At 38.1% G+C, this 26,817-nt stretch overlaps 1 protein-coding gene and 1 non-coding gene across 2 annotated transcripts in view; both read left to right on the top strand.

Annotated features, from left to right (window-relative positions):
• The first annotated feature begins 256 nt into the window (after nucleotides 1–256).
• VKORC1L1 (vitamin K epoxide reductase complex subunit 1 like 1) overlaps nucleotides 257–26,817 on the top strand; it is a 62,041-nt gene continuing 35,480 nt past the window's right edge. The window contains exon 1 of the mRNA XM_042921269.1: nucleotides 257–453. Within this exon, the coding sequence (XP_042777203.1) occupies nucleotides 260–453 (194 nt within the window). The 5' untranslated portion in view covers nucleotides 257–259. The remainder of the gene's footprint in view (nucleotides 454–26,817) is intronic.
• Nucleotides 9,447–9,519, top strand: TRNAK-CUU. The gene has a single exon. It is a non-coding gene; the product is annotated as a tRNA-Lys (tRNA).

The raw sequence follows: 26,817 nt of genomic DNA, 5'->3' as shown, positions 1-26,817 counted from the left end.
GCGCGCGCCTTCCCCGCCCCGCCGGGCTCTCTCCTTTCGGGGCGGTTGGGCCGCGCGCCTGTGGGGGCGGGGCCCAGAGGAGGCGGTCGAGCCAATGGGGCGCGGCGGCGGCGGCGGTGGTGGCGGCGGCAGCGGAGGCGGTGGCGGTAGCGGCGGCGGCTGGGTCGGGCCCCGACGGGCGGCGGCGGCTGAGGTGGAGGCGGAGGGAGGCGGCGGCGGCGGCGAAGGAGGCGGCGGCGGCGGCGGCGGAGGGGGGAAGATGGCGGCGCCCGTCCTGCTGAGAGTGTCGGTGCCGCGGTGGGAGCGGGTGGCCCGGTATGCAGTGTGCGCCGCCGGGATCCTGCTCTCCATCTACGCCTACCACGTGGAGCGGGAGAAGGAGCGGGACCCCGAGCACCGGGCCCTCTGCGACCTAGGGCCCTGGGTGAAGTGCTCCGCCGCCCTTGCCTCCAGGTAGCCGGGTTGGGGGGAGCGGGCCGGGAGCGGCCGAGCGGGGTGAGGGCGGAGGCTGGGGGTGGGGAGCGCGCGGCGGGAGCTCGGGCCTGGGGGGCGGCGGGGACCGGGCCGCGGAGGGACCGACGGCGCTGCGAGCCTGGCCGCGGCCGGGGGCGGCGGCCGGGGGCTCCGGCCCGGGGGACGGCCCGAGTTCAGGCTCCCGGGGTGGAGGCGGCGGGGCCGCGAGACCGGCGAGGAGGGATGAGGTGGCAGAGTGCAGCCGGGAGGCCGGAGCGGACCGGGAGCAGTTGGGCCGGCTGGGGCCGGGCTGGGAAGGAGCGAGAGGGGTTCGCGGAGGGTGGGTCCCGGCCGGCTTGACAGATTTCCTGGTTCTCGCCGGGGAAGGCGGGTCGAGCGTGTGGGACCCTGCCGTGGGAGCGGTGAGGTCAGTGTCCACCCCTCGTCCCGGCTCGCTGCAGCCGGAGGCTGTGCGGCCGGCGTGGGCTTGGGTTGCATTTCCCACTGTCTTCTCAGTGCTAGGACAGGTGTTTCTGTGGTCAGGCCTCTTTGTACTCTATAGCGCTAATGAGAATTTGCAGACTTCTTGAGACGGTGACATTTGCAGGCAAACACGAATTTGACCCTACTCTGGAAGAAGATACCGGCACTTAACATATCTGATTTCTTGGATTTCCCCTCGTGTATTTCAGTGTGCCTGAGAGGGGGAATTGGCCTGAGTTTGGGTCTAGTTTAAGCTTCATTTGAGTAAAAGGGAGTATGTCATGTGTAGTGGTAGTGTTTGGAGCATTTGGTGACTTTTAAACGTTGCTGATTAGTATAATGGGATACCCATAGAAGATTAAAAATACACGCCTTGCCTAAGTGGAGGGATTGTTTTTGGTTTTGTTTACTGATAACTTTAGGTTTTTTAAAATGTTGTAGTGATTTATCTGTTATATTTTATTTTCTGCGTTAGATTTTCCAAGGCAAGTTACTTTGGAAAAAAAGAGGAATTTACATCTTAAAGTGGCGGCTTTTTTTTTTTTTTTTTTAAATTAGTGAGGGGGGTTCATTAAAAGTAGCAAAAGTGAAAATGATTTCAGAATTGATAGGTTACAATTTTTATAAAGACATACGATGCTTAGTATTTGCATTTCTTAACAGTAGTCATATTTGAACAGTTTCTTCCCCTCCTGTTGATCCGTAATTGCTAGGTAGATGGTAATGTATAGCTCACTAGTGTATTTTGACCTACATATTGGTGATTACATGAAGAAGCAAGCATGGGAGTTTGTCTTGTTACTATTTACAAACTGCAGGCAGCCAGTCTTTTCCAGTTAGACAGCTCTATCTCATTTGCCCTTAAAATCCTGTTGCGTTAGTGAGAAAATAGTCATCATTATTGCTACATTAAACACAGTGCGTTTAAAATGTAGATATTAGTTAACAGTTAAAATATATCAATGTGACAAAAGCTAACATTTTTGATTGGGTATTTTGAACCAAGTTAATAGACTTAATAGACTCAGCGTCTCTTTGAGAGCCACTGAGTGTATTTTATGCAAACATTTTTATGTTATTTTCACTTCCATTGGAAAGGACTTTTACACTTAAAAGTAGCTTGCACCCAGAGTTAGTTGAATAAATATATAGTGAAAAGACTATCCAGCAGTATATTTTAAGTAATTTTTAAAAAGAAGAAATAAAAATAACTTTTGATATTAGGTGAGTATGGAGTTTAGGCAGAATTATTACCAGTTTTAGATTTTGCAAACACTATAGTCTATAATAAATTTAACTGGGCCTTTTAACATGTGGGCATGGAAAGACTGCTTTATGTTACCCAAACTGTGTGGTTAAGTTCTTAAAATTGATTTTCCTTTGAGAAGGCATGTTTTGAACCATGTAATAAGTGCAGACTCTAGGTATTTTCAGTTATATGTCATTTAAGGTCCATGTTTTTGTGCTCTTTTTTAAATTTTAATAAAGCACCATAAAGTAATATAAAAGTAAGACTAAAAATAACTGGATCTTAAAAACCATAGTTTTAAATGTGAATTTAATACGTTGTTATTGCAACTAACTTTTAGTTACATAAAGTAAGTTTGATGCTTGCTAAAGGAGGATAGGTAAGAAATAAAACGTGGCTAACAAAAGGAGTAAATAACTTATTTGCCTTATACACAATAAAATTATTTTCAAGAAATTTATCCAGTTTGATCAGCCTGTTTATAAACTGCTTACAAAACTATGTGTATATATATATATATATATATATGTATATGTGTATACCGTGTGTGTGTGTGTGTGTGTGTGTGTATTTAATGGAGGTACAGAAATTTGGAAATTAAAGTGGCTTGAGTCTGATTTATAGACCAATTTTTTTTGTATATAGTTAGAATAAACATTGTTAAAATTTTTTATTTTTTCAGAGAGGCTCTAAATAAAATCAGATTATTGGAGACCTCAAGTAATTCTTTTTCTTTGACTTAATTGTTGATTGCCACTTAGTAGAGGTATTAAAAATGTGACTATTTTAGGAAAAGGAAGTCTGAGCCCATGTTAGAATGAGTAGAATTGCAGATAAAAGATGAGGAAAGTTACCTGATGAATCCTAAAGTAAGCCCCCCCCCCCCCCCCCGTGTTAACTCATGTGACTTTGGATTGCTAAATCCCACTTTATTCTCATTTTTCAGTCCTTCAGTGTCTTAATCCAAACAGAATAGAGATTAAAGAGAGAATTTTAGGTGGGGATGTATCTGTGTTTGTAAAGTCCTCTAGTATTTAGGAAGGCATCATTGTCTTAAGGGAATAGTTTCCAGACTTTGGATTTCAAAGGAAATTATTGGGGCACCTGGATAGTTCAGTTGGTTGAGCATCTGACTCTTGTTTTCATCTTGGGTCATGATCCCAGGGTCATGGGATCCAGCCCTGCGTTGGGCTCTGTGCTGAGCATGGAGCACAGCCTTAAGCCTATGCTTAAAATTCATTCTCTCTCTGTCTCTCTCCCTCTCCCTCCTTCCCCCTCTCCTACTCCCCCTCCCCCTCCTTCAGCCCTCCCTCCCACTCTCCCTCTTCCCTCATCCCTGAGTGTGCTCTCTTTCTCAAATAAAAATTAAGCAAAAAAAAAAGAAGAAGGCACCTGGTGGCCCAGTTTGTCGGGCATCCGACTCTTGGTTTTGGCTCTGGTCATGATCTCAAGGTTTCGTGGATTCAAGCCCCACGTAGGGCTCTGCACTGGCAGCAAGGAACCTGCTTGGGAATCTTTCTCTCTGCCTTTCTCTGCTACCCAACCGCCCCTCCCACCGCCGCCCCCCCCCCCCACGCTGTCTCTCTCTCTCACAAAATAAATAATAAACTTAAAAAAATTGTTTTTAAAGAAGAAATTATCCACCACCACCCCAAATTGGGTGCAGTGGAGTTACCAATTTTTGTTTTGTTTTGTTTTGTTTTGTTTTGTTTGTTTTGTTTTGTTTTGTTTTGTCAGGTGTAGCCAATAAAAACAGTAACATATCACTAGCTACATTCACTATCATTTTATTTTAAAAAAGGATATTTTTGGGGCGCCTGGGTGGCTCAGTCGGTTAGGCGTCCGACTTCGGCTCAGGTCATGAGCCCTGCATCAGGCTCTGTGCTGACCGCTCAGAGCCTGGAGCCTGTTTCGGATTCTGTGTCTCCCTCTCTCTGACCCTCCCCCATTCATGCTCTGTCTCTCTCTGTCTCAAAAATAAATAAACGTTAAAAATTTTTTTTTTTAAATAAAAAAAAATAAATAAAAAAGGATATTTTTGGGGCGCCTGGGTGGCTCAGTCGGTTGAGCGTCCGACTTCAGCTCAGGTCACGATCTCGCGGTCCGTGAGTTCGAGCCCCGCGTCAGGCTCTAGGCTGATGGCTCAGAGCCTGGAGCCTGCTTCCGATTCTGTGTCTCGCTCTCTCTCTGCCCCTCCCCTGTTCATGCTCTGTCTCTCTCTGTCTCAAAAATAAATAAACGTTAAAAAAAATATATAAAAAAATAAATAAATAAATAAATAAAAAAGGATATTTTAACTCAAATAATTTGAGAGGACAGAATTTCAGAATAAAAGACCTCTAAATTGAATCATTTAGGGGCACCTGGGTGGCTCTGTTGGTTGAGTATCCACTCTTGCTTTCAACTCAGGTCATGATCCCAGGGTCATGGGATCAAACCCTGCATCAGGCCCTGCTGAGCCTGCTTCAGATTCTCTCTCTCCCTCTGCCCCCTCCCATACCATCTCTCTGTAAAGTAAAATGAAATAAGATTGAATCATTTAGCTTTATTAAAAAGTTTCCTTTCTTATTATTTTTCCTCATTTTTATACAAATCAGTAAAAAGTCTGTTGCAAACCCGCACCAGCCTTCCAGCCAACATTCAGTAGCCCCTGTTTTGTGCAGAGCTCAGATCCAAAGATTCTTGGTGGGCTCCTAGTTCTGCTGCTTGTTAGACTGTGACCTCAAGCTGGTCACTTACCTTCAGGGAGCCTCCATTGCTACATATGGTAAATGGGGCTGTTAAAACCTGCTTTGCCAGAGGATGGTGGGATTAACAATGATAGGAGGAATGAATACCTGGATAGTACCTGGAATAAATTATATACTCAATTATGGCTGTTGCCATTGATTGGAGATGTTACTTTTTTTGCAGTATCTGATAATAAATGCCTTTAAGTAATGTAAGTTGTTTGTTTAAGGTATAGTCATTTGTGTATTTAAAAAAATTTTTTTTTAATGTTTATTTTTGAGAGACAGAGACAGCATGAGCGGGAGAGGGCAGAGAGAGAGAGGGAGACCCAGAATATGAAGTAGGCTCAGCACAGAGCCCGAAGCGGGGCTCGAACTCACGAGCCGTGAGATCATGACCTGAGCTGAAGTCGGACGCTCAACTGACTGAGCCACCCAGGTGCCCAGTCATTTGTGTATTTTTTAAATGTAAATTATTATACTTTATTGTTCCCTCCATGCCATAGTATAAAGACTTAAAGTCCATTTAAAATAATTTCAGAAGCATGGCAAGAGAAACAATATGATATGCAGAATATTCTTTATAGGTATTTTCTGCAAGTTACATTAGACCCCCTTCTAAGAAAGGTTTTTTTTGTTAAGAGTAATACAAGTTATCTTTAAAGATTAATAGACTTGGCAATTCTACATTTTTAAAAGCTGCAAAATAGTATTTGAAAGCCATCAACTGTAAAATAGTATTTGAAAGCCATCAACTCCTCAAAAAGTTGCCTTCTTTTGCAAAATGTTGGTTTAGTACTCCTCTCATGACAGAAAAAAAAAGTAGTAGTGCCATCTACTTACTACCCCTTTGTTGAAATCTTCCTTTTTTTTTTTTTTTTAAAGTAGGCTCTACTGCTCAACGTGGGGTTTGAACTCATGAGCCTGAGATCAAGACTCACATGCTCAGCCAGGCGCCCTGAGATCTTACATTTTTAGAATAGAACCTTGAAGTTTTTGGTGCTCCTCGCTTTGTCCACCTAGACTCAGAGGTTAAACAATTTGCCCAGGGTAACACAGTTACAGCAGATTGGGACTAGAAGCCTGGCTTCCAGAGTACTTGTTTAGAGACCCCGCCTACATTTTTTTTGAGTTAAATTCTTGTATAGATTATGCATTTGCTGCTTCAAATTCAAAGATACTAAGCATATATGGTGAATAATCTCCTTCATAACCCTGTCACCCAAACATGCAGTTGTCCTCCATCAGCAACTGTGAAACTTTCCAGAGCTTTTTGTGCACATACAAGCATAAATATGACTGTATTATTCTTCCCATTTTTATTTTATTTATTTATTTTAAATATTTATTTTAAAGAGAGAGAGCACAAGTGGGGTGGGGATGCAGAGAGAGAGGGAGACAGAATCCGAAGAAGGCTCCAGGCTCTGAGGTGTCAGCACAGAGCCTGATGTGAGGCTCAAGCTCATGCTCTGTGAGATCATGACCTGAGCCAAAGTCGGACGCTTAACCAACTGAGCCACCCAGGTGCCACCCCCATTTTTAAACATAAATTATCATATTATATATCCTGATGTGTACCTTACTTTTTGTTAGCATTCTTTCCATCACATATTTTAAGTGCTTATATTCACATTTGTTATGTTGTTAATAATTGCTGATATGTAAAAGAAAATTTGTTCTAGTAGTTTGTTTTGACTGATATGAACCTAATAAATAAAATATAGGTTCTTATGTTACTATTGTTTCTTGGTATGGAAATTTCAGAAGCAGTACAGACTTAGAGTACAAGAGGAAAGGAGGCATATCCACAAAGGGTGACCAGACTGCCATGCATTAGAGATAACTGTGAAAACTTAAGATAATACTTACTGTGTGCTAAGCAGTGTTCTAAATGCTTTACTTGTATTATTTAGTTCTCATAACAGGCCTATGAGGTGCTTTTATCACTGTTTTACAGATGAGAAAACTGAGGCACACAAAATACAAATGAAACTTGATTTAGGTAATACGATGGCAGAGGCCTGATTCTAACCCAGGCAGTCTGTCTCAATATTAGATTGAGTGATCTAATATTGACAGAGTGATGCCCATATCAGCCAAATTTTTAAAACTATGCCAACCTTGGTGCCATTTTTTTTTAACATCTGTATGCCAAAATGCCTAGTGTTTGTATTGTAGCTTTTACTTTTTTAGAGCAATTTTTTTAGAAAAGTAAGGACATTACTATGGAGGTATGGTATATAAGAAGTTGTTTCTGGAGTGGTTGCCTTCTAATCCTCAACTTGTGAAGATAAGGAGTTTGTCACACTTAGTGAACAGGTATGCAGTGCGGTGAGCTATCAGGAAGACTTAACATAATTGCCAAGGAAAGGAAGATAAAGGGCATCTAGGCACCAGAGGCGGGGAGGGGAGAAAGTTAGTTTGAATTCGTACTAGGGTGGGGTAGCCCTTTCTGAGAGAGATGTTGAGTCATGGACCTACTGTACATGGAGTCAGGAGAATTGGGCCTGGGGTGTGGTGCTGGCTAAATCACCATACAGAAGTAGGAATTTAACAGGGATTCATTTCCTTGACAATTTGGAAGACTTTAGGGAACAGTATTGGGAAAGGCAGAAAACGGTGGCCCTTTGGGGGGACTAGCAAGTGGCCATATTTGGATGTAACATAGACCCACCTGGGTTGGGAAAGGACTGGAATCTAGAGCTTGTCCCGAAAAATGCAAAACCAGGCATTCTTATAAACCATGTGTTCTTGCAAACTTGGACAAAACTTAAAAGCACTGAGCCTTGGGTTTCTCTTCTATATAGTATTTGTATTCAGTTGCACTAGATTGGTATTAGATTATCCGTTTTCAAAATTCATTCCCCAAACTCCTAGTTGTGTGGTGGTACAACAGGGATTTCATAAGCATTTGATTCACATTTCAACATGTTAAACTTTAAAACATTATAAACATTTATATATACTCAATTGCATAACATGCTAAATTTTTTAACACAGTAGAGACCACTGTGATAACCACTGCCAGGTTATCTCACAGGATAGTTATGCTAGGTGAGAAAAAGTACCAATCTTAAATAGTTGCATACTGTATGATTGCATTTATATAGCATTATTGAAATAACAAAATTATAGCAATGGAGAACAGATTAGTAATTGCCAGGGAGTTCAGAATGGGGGAAGGGATGGCTTGGTTAAGGCAGGTAGCTTGAGGGGAGCCTTGTGGGGAAGGAACAGTTCTGTATTTCAGTTGTGGTTACACGAAGCTACAAATGTGATAAAATTGCATAGAAACACACACATACACAAACATGCAGGTAATGAAATCTCAGTAAACTCTAGATTGTACCCAGATTAGTTTCCTGGGGGTACCTGGGTGGGTCAGTAGGTTGAATGTCCAACTTTGGCTCAGGTCATGATCTTGAGGTTTGTGGGTACGGGTTCTGTGTTGGGCTCTCTGCTGTCAGCATGGAGCCCACTTTGGATCCTCTGATCCTTCCCTTTCTGCCTGTTCCCTGCTCTTTCCTCTTTCTCTCTTTCAAAAAAAAAAAAAAAATAGATTAGTTTCCTCATTGTGATATTGTACTATAGTTATGCAAGATATTAACCAAGATATAAAGTTTGGAAAAGTGACTTGGGGACCATTCTGTGCATTTTTTGCAAATCCCTGTGATTTATAGTTATTTTGAGATAAAAAGTAAAAAAGAAGAGGGGGAAAGTAACATGTTTAGAATATTTGAGGGAAAATAAGCAAAAGGACAAAATTAAAATTATCCTAGGGCAGTTGGGTGGCTCAGTCGGTTAAGTGTCTTACTCTTGATTTTGGCTCAGGTCATGATCTCACGGTTTGGGGGATCAGCCCTGTGTTGGGCTCCATGCTGCGGGTACAGAGCCTGCTTGGGATTTTCTCTCTCTCCCTCCCTCTCTCTCTGCCTCTCCCCTGCTCGTGCACTCTCTCCCTCTTAAAAAAAAAAATTAAAATTATCCATAATACCACCATTCAGGATAACAATCCTTATAATAGAGTTTCTTGCTTTCTTTGTGTATATACTTGAATTCTAAAAAATACTATTGATTAGAAGAATTACAGCTATATATTGGTAATTTTAAAAATTCAGGCCGGTGCTTGTTTGCTCATGTAAAATTGTATCAGCAAATTCACTATTACGGAACTCTTATTGCCTTACACTATTACATGTGACTGCTTTATGCATAATATGTCATGTCATCATTATTACATATTTTAAGATTTATTATTAGAGATTTAACTTAGGAATATTCTTCTACTTAGACTTCTGGACAGGTATAATAAAATCCTTAGATAGCATTAATGTACTATTAAAAAAATGACAAAAAAAGTCTTTATCATTTGCAACTGCTAATCTCTTTGGATCGGGCTTTTCTTGATACTGTGCAATCAAAACATAACAAGTCTGACTGCCCCAATCATCCATAATTTAGTTTGTGTTAATCAGAACACCTTCATTGTAAATGTTACAAACTTGAGCTTTTAAAATATACTGATAAGGGGTGCCTGGCTGGCTCAGTCAGTAGAGCATCAGACTCTTGATCTCAGGGTTGTGGGTTCAAGCCCCACGTTGGGCGTGGAGCCTATTTAAAATAAATAAAATAAAACACTTAAAAAGCTGTAAATACTTAAATAAAATACAGTGATAGAATGAAATACTACTTTAATCTGTTTCTCATTATAGATCCACATAAAATTTCATTTGGAAAAAATTCTTTTACTAAGAATTTTTAAAACCATTAGATTATAAGCTATAAAGTTGCTTTCATTATGAGCATCTATAACTTAGGGGAATTTCAAGGATGCTATTGTCACTGTTGTGTGATTATTGACCATTTTAAAAATAGTCGTTGAGGAGCATCTGGGTGGCTCAGTCGGTTAAGCGTCCGACTTTGGCTCAGGTCATGATCTCAAACTTCAGAGTTCGAGTCCCTGCATTGGGCTTTGCACTGACAGCTCAGAGCCTGGAGCCTGCATCAGATTCTGTACATCTCTCTCTGTCTCCCTCTCTCTCTCTCTTTCTCTTTCTCACTCTCTCTCTCTCTCTGTGTATGTGTCCCTCCTCTGCTTGTGCATGCTCTCTCTCTCAAAAAAAAATAAATAATCATTGTATTTGAGAAGTAAAATAGTGGAAGATCCATGACAAAATATGAATTAAGGTGGAGTATACTCAACTACACTGTGTTTTAGAAGTTTGATTTATTTCTGCTTGTGCATTGTGTTAAAAATTACTATCACAGACTTCTATAGAGCAAGAGTACCTGGATTGAAATCTTGGCTGCATAACTTGATCTCTCTTTTGTCTCAGTTTCCTCTTCATAAAATGAGGGTGACAGTAGTGTTTAACTCAGGATTATTGTGAATATGAAGTGTACCAATGCACCAGTTTCTGTAAACAGTATAGCACCTGGCACAAAAGTAAATGCTCATAAAATGTAGCTATTGTTTTAAAACATGTTTTTTTTTTTTTTCTTTCATTAATCTTGTTCCGCAAAATCTGTAGCATCCCAAGGTGGTTGGTTTTTTTTTTAACTTTCATATATTTTGTTTGAATTTTTTTTCATATTTAGCTCCTTTAGTTTGAATGGAATATACTTTTGTGTGTGGTGTGAGGTAGGGATCTAACTTTTTTCTAAATTGATAGACTTTTGCCTAACTCCCAATTTATTGACTTGACCATATTTGAAGTACCACAAGAATTTCCTTGTATTCTATAGGGCCTCTTTCTGGATTCTCAGCTCTGTTCTAGTGACATGCTGTCTGTGTTTCCACTCATTTCCATTACTATAGTCCCCATCTGCCCTGTGGTTTTAAATAGTAATTTGATATCTGATAGGGCAAATATGCTCATTTTAAAAAATGTTTTGGCTATGCCATCTCAGGTGAATTTTAGAATTTATTTTGATGAGTTCTAAAAAACATCCCAATGAGATTTTGATTAGAATTGTACTTAATTTTTAGATGAATTTGGGAGTCAACCTTTACTCAAAACTTCCCATCAAGTAACATATTGTATCTATTTCTGGAGTTACTAATCTGTTATCATTTTAACCTAGATGCCCATTGTGGTCTTGTTTTGTATGTGATTTATGTGGTGCTGTAAATTGAGAAATTTTATGATGGTATTCCTGGTCATGGATCCCAGGAACAATTTTCTCTAGTCTGCAACCACTATTTTCAAGTCTATAGGCTCCCCAAGGAAGAAATTTATGTTAAATATTTGTACTTACAAATGAAAAACTAAAATACTTTGCATTTATTCTTAACTAGGACTTGGGTACCAAACTCCCAAGACAAAAGAATGTAATGAGCCCAGCTGGGTTCATGTGGAAATTTTTTTTTTTAATCCAGTTAGTCTTAAATTGTTTCAAACTAAAACAGGCTGTGATATGGACCCCTTTCATCTCCCCAATTCTCAAACATGGCTAGATTTTTCCTTTGTGATGTGAGCAAAGCCTGCTCTAACTCATTCCTATCAGTGCCCAGGGCTGTGTAACCAAAGCGCATATTTGCTTTGGCTGACTGCTGATCTGGCCTTGGCCACACGCCTCAGGCCTTTTCTGCCCAAGTAGTAGGTTTGGCCCTGGCTCTCACTTAGAGAAGAGAAACCCTCTTGAGGGCTTCTCATACTACTCTAGTCATGTAGAAGAAGCAGAAAAGTGAGCCTGTACTCGTGTGCTGAACTTTTAATGGCGATTCTACCCAGTATCACACAGACCCTATCAGTGCTCTCAAATCTGTCCTCTTCCTGAGAATCAGGGAGAAAGAACAGTGAGAAGGGCCTTGATTGCTCACTTCTAAAGATAACATAGAAACTTTCAGCCATTCTCAGAAGCATTGGTTTTTCTCTTGGGTTGTTGTCTCAAATCAACCAGAAAGAGGTGGAATAAAAACTGGCTTGCTGAGTATTGCACATAAGCCATATTCTCTCTTAAGTATGCATCAACCTGCAGTGGGTGACTTATTACTCATGAGACGTTCTCTTCCCTTGCTTAATGGTTCATGACATGTTCTTGATTTTCCTCCTACCACTTGGTTCCTTCTCAGCTTTCTTTACTGGCTTATCCTCCTGCAATTACCCATTATGTTGGTTTACCAGGAATCAGCCCTACCCTCTTGTTAGTCTTCTTTCTCTAAACAGTCATGTCTGTGTTCATGGCATCACTCACAGATGAACCTAAAATTTATATCTCTAGCCTGGAAATTTATGTCTATAGCCTCAAAATTTATATCTCTCTTTTGAACTCTAGGTCTGCATATCTAATTGCCTGCTGGACATCTCTAGTTAGATGTCTCCAAAGTGCTATAAGTTAATGTGTCCAAGATTTAATTAATATTCTTACCCTGAAAATGCTTTTTCTGATCCCAGTGAAAGGCATCACTGCCCCAGCAGTTGTGCAAGTCAGAAACCTGGGAGTTGTCCTTGGTTGTTTCTCTACCCTCCCCTCCCCCACCAAATCCAATCAATCACCAGGTCCCATTGATTTTTTTTTTTTAACCTTTTTTGTTCTGATTTGTAACATACATATGGAAGAGACCTTGAGCTGTGCATCTTTTTTGACGTAGTAATGACAAAGCATAACCCTTGTAACCAACATCCAGGTAATCAAATAGACTATTGTCTTCAGAAAGCCCTCCCTTAACCCCCTCCTTATCAAATATACTCTTCCTCCTTCTCAAGAGTAACTAACTTCTGTCCTGACTTTTATGATACTCACTTTCTTACTTTTCTACCTGAGGTTGCATCTAAACTTGGTTTAGTTTTTCCTGCTTTTTGAACTTTGTAAACGGTTCCATTTAAATGGAACCATTTAGTTTGTATTCTTTATTCTGGCTGCTTTCACTCAACAGTATTTTGTGAAATTCATCCATGTTTTACGGAGCTAGAGTTTAGGTATCATTGCTGACTATTCTGTTATACAGATACATCACAATTAACTTATTCACTCTTTTTTTGGATGGACATTTAAGTTGTTTTCACTTTGCAGCAATTATGAATAATGCTGCTATGAACATTTTTGTGTGTCTTCAATTTTAGTTGGTAATGCCAGACTGTTTTCCAAAGTGATTGCAATAATTTAGATTCCTACCAACAATGTATGAGATTTCCTGTTGTTCTACCTGTTTGTCGGGTGTTGGAATTGTCAGTCTATTAAATTTTATTAGCCATTCTGGTATATATGTAATGGATTTTTGTGGGTTATTGAGGTGTATTTCAGTAAAATGCAAAAATCCTAAATGTACAACTTGAAAATTTTTTTATATATGCATGTGCCACTACTCAGAAGAACATTCCTATCGCCTCAGAAAGTACTCTTATGCAACTTTTCAGTCAGAAGCTGTTATTCTGACAATACTGTTTTTTTTTTTAATTTTTTTATGTTTATTTCTGAGACAGAGAGAGACAGAGCATGAGTGGGGGAGGGGCAGAGAGAAAGGGGGACACAGAATCAGAAGCAGGCTCCAGGCTCTGAGCTGTCAGCACAGAGCCTGACACGGGGCTCGAACTCACAAACGTGAGATCATGACCTGAGCCGAATTCGGTCGCTGGACCCACTGAGCTACCCAGGCGCCCCCTGACAATACTGTTTTGACTTCTATCACTGTAAATTTGCTTTTCCTATTCTTGAACTTCATGTAAAAGGACTCCTAACAGTATGCACTCTCTTGTGTCTGGCTTCTTTTGCCCAGCATAATAGCAGTTCATCCAAGTTGTTGGTTTTATCAGTTATTTTTTTATTGCTTAGCGCCATTGTATGATTTTACACACACACACACACACACACACACACACACACACACACACACTCAGTGTATTTTTGGGTCATAGGGTAGGTATATAATTTTGTTAGAAACTATAGAACAGTTTCCCAAAGTGGTTGTTCTATTTAACGTTCCTATTTGGTTTTAATTTGCATTTCCCTAATTACTAAAGGGGTTGAGCAGCCTTTCCTCTGTTTTTTTGTTGGCCATTTAGATATCTTCTCTTTGAAAGGCTCATTAAAGTCTTTTGCCCATTTTTTTACCTGGTGTTTGTTCTTTGTCTTATTCATTTTAAGATACATATGTATATACATATTTATATGTATATATGTGTGTATGTATATACATGTGTCTATATATGTCTATGTATGTTCATGTATATTTTTTCAGATAATCTGTGTTGTGTATATTCTCTTCCACTCTGTGGCTTGCTTTGCCTTTTCATTTTCTTAAAAGTATGTTTTGATTAACAGAAATTATTAGTTTTAACATAGTTAACCTTCTCCTTTATAATCAGCTTTTTGTATCTTGGTATTGAAGATATTCTCTATAAAGATATTTTCTCTTACATTTTGTCTTTCACATTTAGGTCAACAATCTATGTGGAATTTTTTTTAATTGTCTCTAGACAAAAACTGTCTCCTTTTAAGCCAGATGTGACTCTTCACTAAGTTTTTGTTTTGGAAAATAGTGATTTTTCATAAAGAATTTATTTCTGTTAATATGTAATGGATTTCTTGTTATTTTTTTTTAATTAAAACATTTTTTTTTTCTTAACATTTATTTATTATTGAGAGACAGAGAGAGAGCACAACCAGGGGAGGGGCAGAGAGAGAGGGAGACACAGAATCCGAAGCAGGCTGCAGGCTCCGAGCTGTCAGCACAGAGCCCGACACGGGGCTCGAACTGCGAGAAACTGCGAGATCATGACCTGAGCCGAAGTCGGAAGCTTAACCGAGAGAGCCACCCAGGCACCCCTCTTGTTATTTTTAAGTGAACAAATATTTCAGTTTTCTATTTTAATTTCAAATGTGATAAATATAATAGATAAAAGCACATGAACTGAAGCTCTTTAGAATCTCAGGTTTGAGAGTTACTGTGTAGCTTTATAAATCTTGATAAATAGTAAATAATAAATCTTGGTTATTTTTGGCTCCTTGCATTTGTATATACATTTTAGAATCGGGTTGTAAGATTCTACAAGAATACTTGTTAGGATTTTGATTGGAATTGGCATTGAATAAGTTTAGGGATAATGGAAATATTTACACAGTTGCATCTTCCAGTTCATGAACATTGTCTGTCAGTGTGTTTTGGTCTTCTTTAATTTTTTTCTCAGTAATGTTTTGTAGATTTCTAAACAGCAGTTTTGCACATCTTGCTAACAGAATTTTTAAAGTGAAAAAAGTCTATATCAAAATACATTAAAAAAAAACCAAAACATTTAACAAGAAGACAAAGGGTATCTCTGAAAAATGTGAAACTTCACTGAAGGACATAAAATAATTGAATAAATGCTGAAACATAACTTTTTCTTAGATAGGATAACTGTCACATTGGAAAGATATCATTATCCCTGTAGACTGTCATATTGCATATTGCTAAATACACTTTTGCGTCTTGTCATTTCTAAAATTGAGATATGCCTTGGGGTGCCTGGGCTTAACCTGGGTTGATTAAGCGTCCAACTTCGGCTCAGGTCATGGTCTCGTGGCTTGCGAGTTCAAGCCCTGTGTAGGGCTCTGTGCTGACAGCTCAGAGCCTGGAGCCTGCTTTGGATTCTGTCTCCCTCTCTCTCTCTGCCCCCGCCCCACTCGTGCTCTGTCTCTGTCTCTCTCTCTTAAAAATAAACAAACATTAAAATTTTTTTTTAATTGAGATATGCCTTAAAATTGAGGATACCTTCTAGTCACTTCTGGCCATGTGGTAGTGGTGAAGAAGTTTTATTTATGAACATCTTAACCAGTTTATTTTACTTATATTCCTTTCATTATAAGCACAATTCATATGCATATGCTAAAAGAGCTATTTTAATAAGCCTAAAAGAAAAATCCTCAGTCACAAGGCAGCATTATGTCAGGGTAGCAATGTCCTTTTTTTTAGGGCTACATAAAATTGTACATCTTACATTGAAGGTATTTTGGAGTTGATCAAACATAATTTGTAAATTCAGTGTAATCCCAGTTAATATTTCCACAGGCTTTTAAAAACATGATTCTAAAGTTTATATGAAAGAACACAAATGGAATTTTTTATAAAATATGAAAATCAATAATTCACGAAGGAGAATTAGTACTGTGAAAGTCAGGGTTCAAGCTGAAGTGATTAAGCATGCCGGAGCAGGTAGGTTATCCCCAGAACAGAGCTGAGAGTAGTGCTGTGACCTCATTTATAGAAATGTCACAGGTAATGAAGGTGAAAACAGTGAATTCTTCGATAAGTAAGTAGTGTTGTGTTAGCCATTTGAGAAAAAAGAAAGCTAGCTTGCCATCTCACTTAAAAAAAAGAAAAGCTTTTATTGAGATACAATTCAGATAGGAAAGTACACATATTTTGGGAATGCAAGCTGGTGCAGCCACTCTCGAAAACAATATGGGGGTTCCTCAAAAAACTAAAAATAGAACTACCCTACGACCCAGCAATTGCACACTAGGCATTTATCCAAGGGATACAGGTGTGCTGTTTCGAAGGGACACATGCACTCCCATGTTTATAGCAGCACTATCAACAACAGCCAAAGTATGGAAAGAGCCCAAATGTCCATGGATGGATGAATGTGTAAAGAAGATGTGGTATATATATATATATATGTGTGTGTGTATATATATATATATACACACACACATATATATATATATATATATACATACACACACACACACACACACACACACACAATGGAGTATTACTCAGCAACCAAAAAGAATGCAATCTTGCCATTTGCAACTACGTGGATGGAACTGGAGGGTATTATGCTAAGTGAAATTAGTCAGAGAAAGACAAAAATCGTATGACTTCACTCGTATGAGGACTTTAAGAGACAAAACAGATGAACATAAGGGAAGGGAAACAAAAATAATATAAAAACAGGGAGGGGGACAAAACAGAAGAGACTCATAAATATGGAGAACAAACTGAGGGTTACTGGAGGGGTTGTGGGAGGGGGGATGGGCTAAATGGGGAAGGGGCACTAAGGAATCTACTCCTGAAATCATTGTTGCACTATATACTAATTTGGATGTAAATTTAAAAAATAAAAAAAAAAAAAAGTACACATATTTTAAAGGGCCAATATTTTTTATGTATCTGTACACGTGTAACAGGATCTGTCATCTAGATCAGGAAATAGACTCTAGCACCCCCAAAGTTTCCCTTATATTTGCCTCCTAGTCAGTACCAACCCCCTTGGTGGTAATTGCTTTTTGGGCCTCTAGCCATCAATTAGTTTTGCCTGTTTTTGATCTTCAAATAAATCAATATATTAAGTCTTCTTTTGTGTCTCATTTCTTTCGCTTAACACTGTATCTATGAGATTTATTTATGTTGCATGTAGCAGTTCTTTTTTATTGTGTAGTATTGTGTTAATATGCCACACTATCATTGATAAAAATTTTGGTTGTTTACTTTTTTTTTTTTTTTTTTTTTTTGCTAAAATGAATAAAACTGCTTAGAACACTCTTGTATGTGTTTGTTGGGTGTTAAGTACTCATTTGTTCTTGGAATTGAGTGGAAGTGGTGGGTCATAGGCTACATATATGTTTAATTTTAGTGTATATTGCCAAACTGTTTTCCACAGTGAGTATACCAGGTTACATTCCCACCAGCAACATATGAGAGTTCCAGTTGCTCTAAGTTTTATAAAATCTCAGAAACCATAAAGAGAAAAAGTTGATTAATTTGCATAAAGACAGACAAAACCTATGCATGGCAAAAACTAGCATAAATGAAGTTGGAATGCCAAAGATAAACTGGGAAAAAATATTTGCCGTGCATCATTTTCAAGGAGCTAATTTCCTTTAAAGAAAAGGAAAAGACAGGAATCCTTTTAAATAAATACAGGAAGGACCAACATCTCAACAGACGAGTGGGCACAGTACATTCAAAGACAGTTGAAAATAGGGGCACCTGGGTGGCTCAGTCAGTTAAGCATCCAACTCTTGATTTCGGCTCAGATCATGATCTCATGGTTCTTGAGTTCGAGCCCTGCATTGGGCTCTGCGCTGACAGTGTGGAACCTGCTTGGAATTCTCTCCTTCTCTTCTCTTCTCTTCTCTTCTCTTCTCTTCTCTTCTCTTCTCTTCTCTTCTCTTCTCTTCTCTCTCTCTCTCTCTCTCTCTCTCTCTCAAAACAAACAAACAAACAAACTTAAAAAAAGACAGTTGAAAATAAACACAAATAGTTCTTAAACAGGAAATTTCAGCCATAATAAGAGCAAATTGAAACTATATTGAAAACGTTTTTAATGTATTAGATTGGCAAAGATCAAAAATTTTGATTAACTTGGCTAAGATGTAGAGAAGTATCAAGTTCCATATAGTAATGGTAGGATTCTAAACTCTGAAGAGCAGTTTGATAATATCCATTAAAATTAAAAATGTATGTACTTCAAGAGTAGTAAGGATAAATAAATTATGATGTGTTTATACAATAGAATATTACAGAGAACAAGAATGAATGAGTTACAATTTACACACAAAAATAGATGGTTCTTACAACCATAATGGCGAGTGAAAGAGCCAGATAAAAATACAAGTTCCAAAACACAAAATTAAAGCTATGTTGTTAGAGTAGTGTTACCTCACTGAAAAGGAACACAAGACAAGCTTTTGGAGGCGTGTAGTGTTCTATATCTTAGTGTGGGTCCTGGTTACACAGTTGTGCTTACATTGGGAAAATTCATCAAGCTTTTGTGTACTTTTCTGAATGTATGCTATAATTCAATAACAAATTCTAAGTAGATAATAGCATGTATATACACAGTCATAATGCACATACCCCCCCTTTTTTTTTTAGCAGTTCTTTTCTGTGCTTGTAAACACGAATACATACATATACACTCTTGTATGTGGCAGTTAAGTAGTATGAAGACATTCATTGCCATGCTTATCATAACAAAAGTTGGGACAAAATCTGGTTACCAGTCAGTGGGGAACTGGTGAAATAATTAATGGTAATGTAATAGAGTGAATGAATAGCAGCTCTTAAAAAGTGAAAGGGAGTTCTTTGTGAACTAATTTAGAAACATCTCTTAAGATGTTTTTAAAAGACCAAGCAAGGTGCATGAATGATATATGTAGTATGCTAATACAGTTGACCCTTGAAAAACATGGGGGTTAGGGGCACTGACCACCTGTGTAGTACAATTTGCATTTTTTAAAATTGAAGTATAGTTGGCATGCAGTGTTACATTTCAGGTATTCAAAATAATCCACAATTCTATACATGCAGTTACACTCTGTCACCATACAACATTGTTGTAATATTATAGACTGCATTCCTTTTGCTACACTTTTCATCCCTGTTTGTGACTTTTTTTTATTACTGAAAGTTTGTACCTCTTAATTTCCTTCACCTGTTTCGCCTGTCCCCTCAACCCCCCCTTCCCTCTGGCAACCACAGGTATGTTCTCTGTGAGAATTTTTCTGTTTTTGTTTGTTCATTTGTTGTTTAGATTTTTCCACATATAAATGAAATCTTGTGGTATTTGTCTCTGATTTCACTTAGCATGATACCCTCTAGGTCCATCCATGTTGTCACTAATAGCAAGGTTTCGTTCTGTTTTATGGCTGAGTCATACTTCAGTGTGCATATATACCACATCTTTTTTATCCATCCATCCATCCATCCATCCATCCATCCATGGGCACTTAAATTGCCTTCAGCTCTTAGCTATTATAAATAATACTGCAGTAAATAAGAGTGCATGTATCTTGAAACTAGTGTTTTCATTTGGGTAAATACCTGGCAGAGAATTAGTGGATCATACAGAATTTATAATTTTTTGAGGAAAACTACTGTTTTCCATAGCAGCTGCACCAACTTACGTTCCCACCAACTGGGTGAGGGTTCCCTTTTCTCCGCATCCTTGCCAGCACTTGTTATTTCTTGTGTTTTTAATACTAGCCATTCTGACTAGTATGAAGTCATTGTAGTTTTGATTTGCATTTCCAGTGTGTAACTTTTGACTCCCCCAAAACTTAGCTGCTAGTAGCCTACTGTTAATTGGAAGGCTTGCTGTGAACATAACATAAACAGTGAATTAACACATATTTTGTATATTATACAAATATATAAGCTAGAGAAAAAATGTTTATTAAGAGGAAGAGAAAATACATTTACAGTACTATACTGTATTCATAAAAAAAAATTTTATTATGACTAAATCTGAAAAGTTCAAACCTGTGTTGTTTAAGGACCAACTGTATTTTGTGTGGGTATATTTTTTAAGTCATTTACATAAAAAGTATATAAATAGAATATTTCTGGAAGTATAGAAAAATATATTAATGCTGGCTCTCTGGGGAGAAGTTGGTGGCTGGGGAACAAAATGGGAGATACTTTCCCTGAATACTCGTATACTTTTAAATTTTAAAAATTTTCATAATGGCAAAGTGCACATAATATAAAATGTACTGTATTAAGCATTTCAGGTGTACAATTCGGTACTCTTCATTTAATTTTATTCACATCATTGTATAACCAGTATCCAGGACTTAAAACAATTTTTTTTAATTTATTTTGAGAAAGAGAGAATCCCAAGCAGGCTCCACACTGTCAGCAGAGCCCGAAGTGGGGCTCAAACTCACAAACCATGAGATCATGACCTGAGCCAAAACCAAAAGGCTGATGCTTAACCAACTGAGCCACCCAGGTGCCCCCAGAACTTTTCAAACCCATTAAACAGCTCCTCGTTTCCTCCTCCCCTTTACCTCTGGCAATCACCCATTCTACGTTGTGTTTCTATGGATTTGACTACTCTAGATACCCCATAAAAGTGGAGTCATAAAATATTTGTATGTATTTTTGTGACTGGCTTATTTCACTTAACATACTGTCCTCAAGGCTCAGACATCGTATTTTGTGATCTTTGAATTCTGTACCTTGTTCACTTATTACCGATTTTTATTATTTTTTTAATGTTTATTTTTGAGAGAGAGGGAGGTGGGGTGGGCAGAGGATCTGAAGAGGGCTCCACATTGATAGCAGAAAGGCTGATGCAGGGTTCAAACTTGTGAACCGTGAGATTGTGACCTGATGTGTGTCCAATGCTCAGCCGACTGAAGCGCCAGGCTCCCCTATTACCTATTTTTAAAGGAGCATTAGAATAAAAAGGTAAGACTTTATCATTCAGAGCTGGTTAATTATATGTAAAAAGTTGGTAGTGTGTATTATTCACATCAACCATCATTTAATGCCAGTTTTGTCAGCAAAACAGATTTATACCATAGTGCCATTTAAAGTTTTATTTTACTACATATTTCTCCTTGTTTTCATGTATATGTATCAACCAGAATAGAGGGTCATTAAGTCCCCAGCCTCTTGACTCTCAGTCTGCTCAGTACGGTAGTTTTTCCCCTGGGCTTATTGTCCAACTTTGGCCCTTTCCTCAAAGTCTACCTCTTTACCCCTGGCACAACCTGGTTCTATGCCAAGGGGATTGCTTCCTCTGCAGATTTCTCCTGTATCTCTGACCTAGAAAAAAAAAGGGGGGGGGGATCTCATTCTCTAGCTATTCAGTGCTGCTTAAGATCATTATTCTAGAGCTTTCTGCAGTAATATTGTTTCCCATGAATTGAGAATCATTTCTGTCAGGATTGTTGACTGAGTGTGGGGACAGAGGAACAAGTTGAAATGACTGAAGTTTATGAGAGGACTTTGTACTATTAAATAGAACAGAGAAGGACAGGCAGGCTCTAGGTGGAAGATATGTGACTAGTCTTGGAATATGTATTGGTTTGAGATGCTGAAGCTGTGAGCTGGAAGTGGAGATTTAGAAAATAAGTTTTCATTATAAATTTAGTGTATGCCAATGTGTGTGTGTTTATGTGTGCCTGTGTAGAAAAGGCAGAAAAGTATATAGAAGAAAAAATTATCCATAGAATAGATTATCATCCTTAACATTTTAACTGAATTAACTTCTGGGTGTGTTTGTTTATTTGTTTTGGTTACGTGTTATGAGAGTATATGTATGAACTCTCACATTTTAAAATGGAGTTGAGATTTTACATTTTGTGTTCTGCTTTTTTTCTTTGTATTCTGTTCATGAATGAAAAAGTCCAGAGCCAGTTACATGTGATGCTTCTCTCGTGTTAAAAGTCAGCCGCAAAAGAAAGAGGTCATAAATGAAATTGTAGGCCTTGTTGAAATCACACATGGTGAGAATCCTGCACAGATGGAAAAAGATAATGTGGCAAGGACAGAACTTTGGAAATTTGCCTATATTTGGGGATTCAAGAATAAGAAATCATAGAGAAGCAGGAGAATTAAGAGTTTAGTGTCAAACTAAGAGTGGAACAAATTCCAAGAAAAAAAGGAGTAGTTAGCATTGTTAGGTACTAAAAAAGAGAGTTCTGGATGAATACTTTAGATAAGAAATTGTGAAATCACTAGTTGATTACAAAATTGATTCTGTCCAGCAACGATGGAATGTCAGGGACTGAATTTACCTTGCTATTTTAAACAACTGGAAAGTCAGCATATGAAATAACAATTTAGAGACATTGGATAAGAGGCAACACGGCTGTGATCACTGAAAGAAGAGAAACGAATTTACCGAGCTCCGTGGTTGCCCCAGTTTCTTGTTGGGAGGTGTTTTTCAGGCTGCAGAGCTGAGAGGGGAACCCAAATAGAGCCCAGTGGTTTCCTTGAGTTGAGAAGACAGAGATGGGAGTTGGATGGGGCAAAGGCAGCTCTCATTTGTGGGGCACAATGTAAGAGAGGAGAAGTTGCCCAGAGAACCCCAGAGATATGCAGGTGTGTACCCTTGAGTCTAGTTGAGTACTGATCTTCACATGCATAAGAAGAAACTACCTGAAGCCAAAAAAAGAACTCCACTGAAAAATAGTAGGCTGAGACTCACACAAGGTTGGGAATAGTGTATGTTCTCACTAGCCAAAGTATATGTAGGGCATCAAAAAGATATTGCCTTGGTTATAGGGCTAAATTAGCCCTAAATAAAGGCTGCTCTGGACCTGCCCTACCAAAGCATAAAAGCAAGCCTTGGAGGATCCAGATGATTCCAAGAAACTTAATTGTGTTCTGGAACAAAAACAAGCACTTTTTAAGGGAATATAGCAGAATCTAGTACCCCAAACATAAAATTCACAGTGTCCCTGCTGTCCAATTAAAAAATTACCAGGCAAGCAAAGAACCAGAAAAATAGGACCTATAATTAGAAAATAATCAGAAAAATAAAAAAATGGAAATAAACCCAGAGATGATGGAATAAAAAAGTTCATTAAAGCAGCTCTTTTACTAGCTCTATTTTTTTTTTAATGTTTATTTTTTGAGAGAGAGTGTGAGCAGGGGAGGGGCAGAGAGAGTGGGAGACAGAGAATCTGAAGCAGGTTCTAGGCTCTGAGCTGTCAGCACAGAGCCTGATGTGTGGCTCGAACCCACCAACTGCAAGATTATGACCTGAGCCAAAGTCAGAGGCTTAACCGACTGTGCCACCCAGGCACCCCTAAAACAGCTCTTTTAAATATGCTTTATATGTTCAGGTAGGTAGAGGAAATGGTTAACATAATGGAGAGATATTAAAAAGACCTCAATATAACTTCCAGAGATGGAAATGGAGTGAAAAATATACTCAAGGGATTAGCAGCACATGAGGCACCAGCAGATCAGTGAACGTGAAGATGTAACAGTAGAAACTGTTCAAAATGCGACAGAGAAAAAATGTGAGGAAAAATTATCAGATCATCAATGTCTAGAACAGGAACAGTAGTCAGGAACAAGAACAGTCTAACATATGTGTATTGGAGCCCAGAAAAGAGGGAGGGAGGAGAACAAAAGACATTTTTAATAATGACCAGAAAATTTCCAAATTTGATGAAAATTGCAAACCCACAGATTCAAGAAGCACAACAAATCTCAAGGAGAATATGTATAAAGGAAACCACATCAAGATACATCATAATCAAATTGCTGACCACCAGTGATAGGGCAAAATCTCAAAAGCAGGCAGAGAAAAAAGACACATTATGTAGGGTAACAAGAATGTCAGCAGATTTCTTATCAGAAATTTAGCAAATCAAAAGACGGTGGAGAGACATCATTAAAGTGCTTAAAAACAAACAAACAGAACTGTTAGCCTAGTATTCCTTATCTTGGAAAATACTTTTCAGAAATAGTAGTGAAATAAAGACTTTTGAACAAACTCATGCTGAGAGTATTTGTTGCCAGCAGACCTGTACAACAAGAAATGTTAAAGGAAGTTATTCAGGCAAAAGATAAATTATTTAAGATAGAAATATGGATCTTTACAAAGGATTGAAAAGTACCGGAAGTGGTAAATGTGGGGTAAATATAAAGATATTTATTATTAATTCCTTTAAATGATAATTGAATTGAGTGACTAACAGGTATGGTGTTTACGTTCGGAGTGCTGGAAATGTTCTGGAATTAGTAGCTTTAAAAAGATACTTGGGGGGCACCTGGGTGGTTTAGTCGGTTAAGTGTCCAACTCGATTTTGGCTCATGGTTTGTGGGTTTGAGCCCTGCATGGGCTGTGCGCTGGTGGTGCGGAGCCTGCTTGGGATTCTCTCTCTGTCCCTCCTCTGCTTGTGCTCTCTCTCAAAATAAATATTTTGAGGGAAAAAAGATACTTGGTTTTTAAAGCAAAAGTAATAATGTATTGTGGATTTTGTAACATATAGAAGTAAAATGTATGACAACAGCAAAAAGATGGGAGGAAAATGGAAATAATATGATTAGAAAGTTCTTAAATAATACATGAGTTGCTCTTTATCTGCTATGGGAAAGCAGCCTAAGTTAAAGGTAATATAAAGATACAATGTAAAACCTAGAGTAACCACTAGGAAAATTAAATAGAATTATAGCTAATCAAGTAATTGTGGAGATGGAATCCTAAAAAAATTCTCCGTTAATCCAAAAGAAGGCAGGTAATGAGGGGAAAGAGAACAAAATACAGTTTGGACAAACAGGGAACAGCAAGATGCTAGACTTAAACATAGTCATATCAACCTGTCATTACATTAAATGTAAATGGTCTTGAAAAGCTTTGCAAAGTAAAAGAGATAAAAATTACCTCTATTAATATTTTAGTGCACTCCCAGTTGATTTTTGTTTATAAATATGTATGTGTACACATGCATATTCATCAAAATGTCTGTACATAAGTATGTGCTGGGTTTTCTTTTTTTTTTTTAAGAAAAAAAAATTGAGGCCATGCTCTTCATTTCCATTTAAGTTTGAATCACAAGCATTTTGACATATAATAAAATATTTGAAAAGAGCTTTTAATGTCTGTATAGTATTCCACTGAATATCCAAAATGTAATTTGCTTCATCCTAGATAATTTGCCATTTAGGTTGTTTTTCAATTTGCCATTTTAAATAATACTGTGTTGAACACCCTTGTACACATTTATGTAAATCTTTACATCATTGATTATTTTCTTAAGCTAGATTCCTAGAAGTGGGATTGTTAAATTAATCTTTAGAAAATTGTGCCTATTTACACTCCCCCTATAGTGTATAGGAGTGCCAATTTAACCTTTTCCTTGTTACATGCCTAGTATTAAACATTGCCAGTCAGATTGTTTTCTAAACTGTAACTTGATGCTTATGGGATACTTCTTTATCTTTGAAGTTTGAAAATTCTGCCAATCTCTGCATTAAATTTAGCTAGAACACAAAATGTGTACATTTATTTTTCCTTCAACTACCTTCTCTCCTTCGTTCTCTCACTTTTTTTCCCTTTTTCCTTCCCTCTCTCCCTCCTTCCTTCTTCCTACTTTAATAGTTTAGTTTTCATTTCTTTGGTTATTACTTCAGCTTTATTTGTTCTAGAATATGAACTTTTCCATATCACTCTTGTTCACTATTGCCTCCTTGGTGCCTGGCAATAGTTTCCTGTATGCTCAATAAATTTGTTAAAAGAATAAATACTGTTTTTTTTTCTTTCTACAACTATTATTGGTAAGGTTGATCTGTGTAATATTTCTAAGATTTTTTTCTTTCATCTTACTAGTCTGTTTTGTCCTTTTTGTTGTTCTATTATTGTGGGATAATTTATCCATTTATTGTTTTATGTCACTTTTTGTTTGGTAGTAGTTTATCTGCTACTCACTACTTCTGTTGCTGTTTTAAATTTGGCAAGTCATGTTATTCATCTTTGAAAATCTTTTCGTCTCTATTAATCCTTTCCCCATATGCAGAATTTTCTGAGATTCTTTAAAAATATTAAGCTCTATGCATTTTATTACTTTCCTCTCAATTTATATCAACTATTTGAGACTCAGATTTTATATCTGTTTTTCAGCTCTAAGGTATTTAAACTTCACTGTGTAGTACATTTTAAAATACATTAGGGCTGGGAAAGAAAAGAAAATGGAGTATTAGTATTAGTATTGTTATTTGTTCCCTTACTTCACTTTGACACAATTAAAATGTGGAATCACAGGCTTTTAGTAGTACAAAGTTAGGGCTCAGGAGTTTTTATTTGCAAAGATTGTTATGTGGGAGGATTCTGGACAGCATCTACTTTTTTTGAGAGAGAGAGCAAGAGCAGGGGAGGGGCAGAGAGAGAAGGAGAAAGAGAGAATCCCAAGCAGCCTCCACACTGTCAGTGCAGAGCCTAATGGGGGGCTTGAACTCTCAAACTGTGACACCATGACCTCAGCTGAAATCACAAGTCGGACGGTTAACCAACTGAACCACCCAGGCAGGCGCCCCTAGACAGCCTCTACTTCTTCAACTACTTTTTGAGACCCCAGAAGGTAGAGAACTGGTCAAAGAAAAAGTAATGAAAGTTTGAATACAAAATACCTATTCTTTAGAGGACGGCAATTGGGAACTTGAGAGAATTGGTTATTCCTTTCTTTAATTATTTATACTTTAGAATTTTGACCTGGGAACCCAAAGATGAA

This window comes from Panthera leo, chromosome E3, assembly GCF_018350215.1.
Source record: "Panthera leo isolate Ple1 chromosome E3, P.leo_Ple1_pat1.1, whole genome shotgun sequence".
NCBI lineage: Eukaryota > Metazoa > Chordata > Mammalia > Carnivora > Felidae > Panthera > Panthera leo.
The sequence above is the reverse complement of the archived record's forward strand: the minus strand, read 5'-3'. Positions and strand labels throughout refer to the sequence as shown.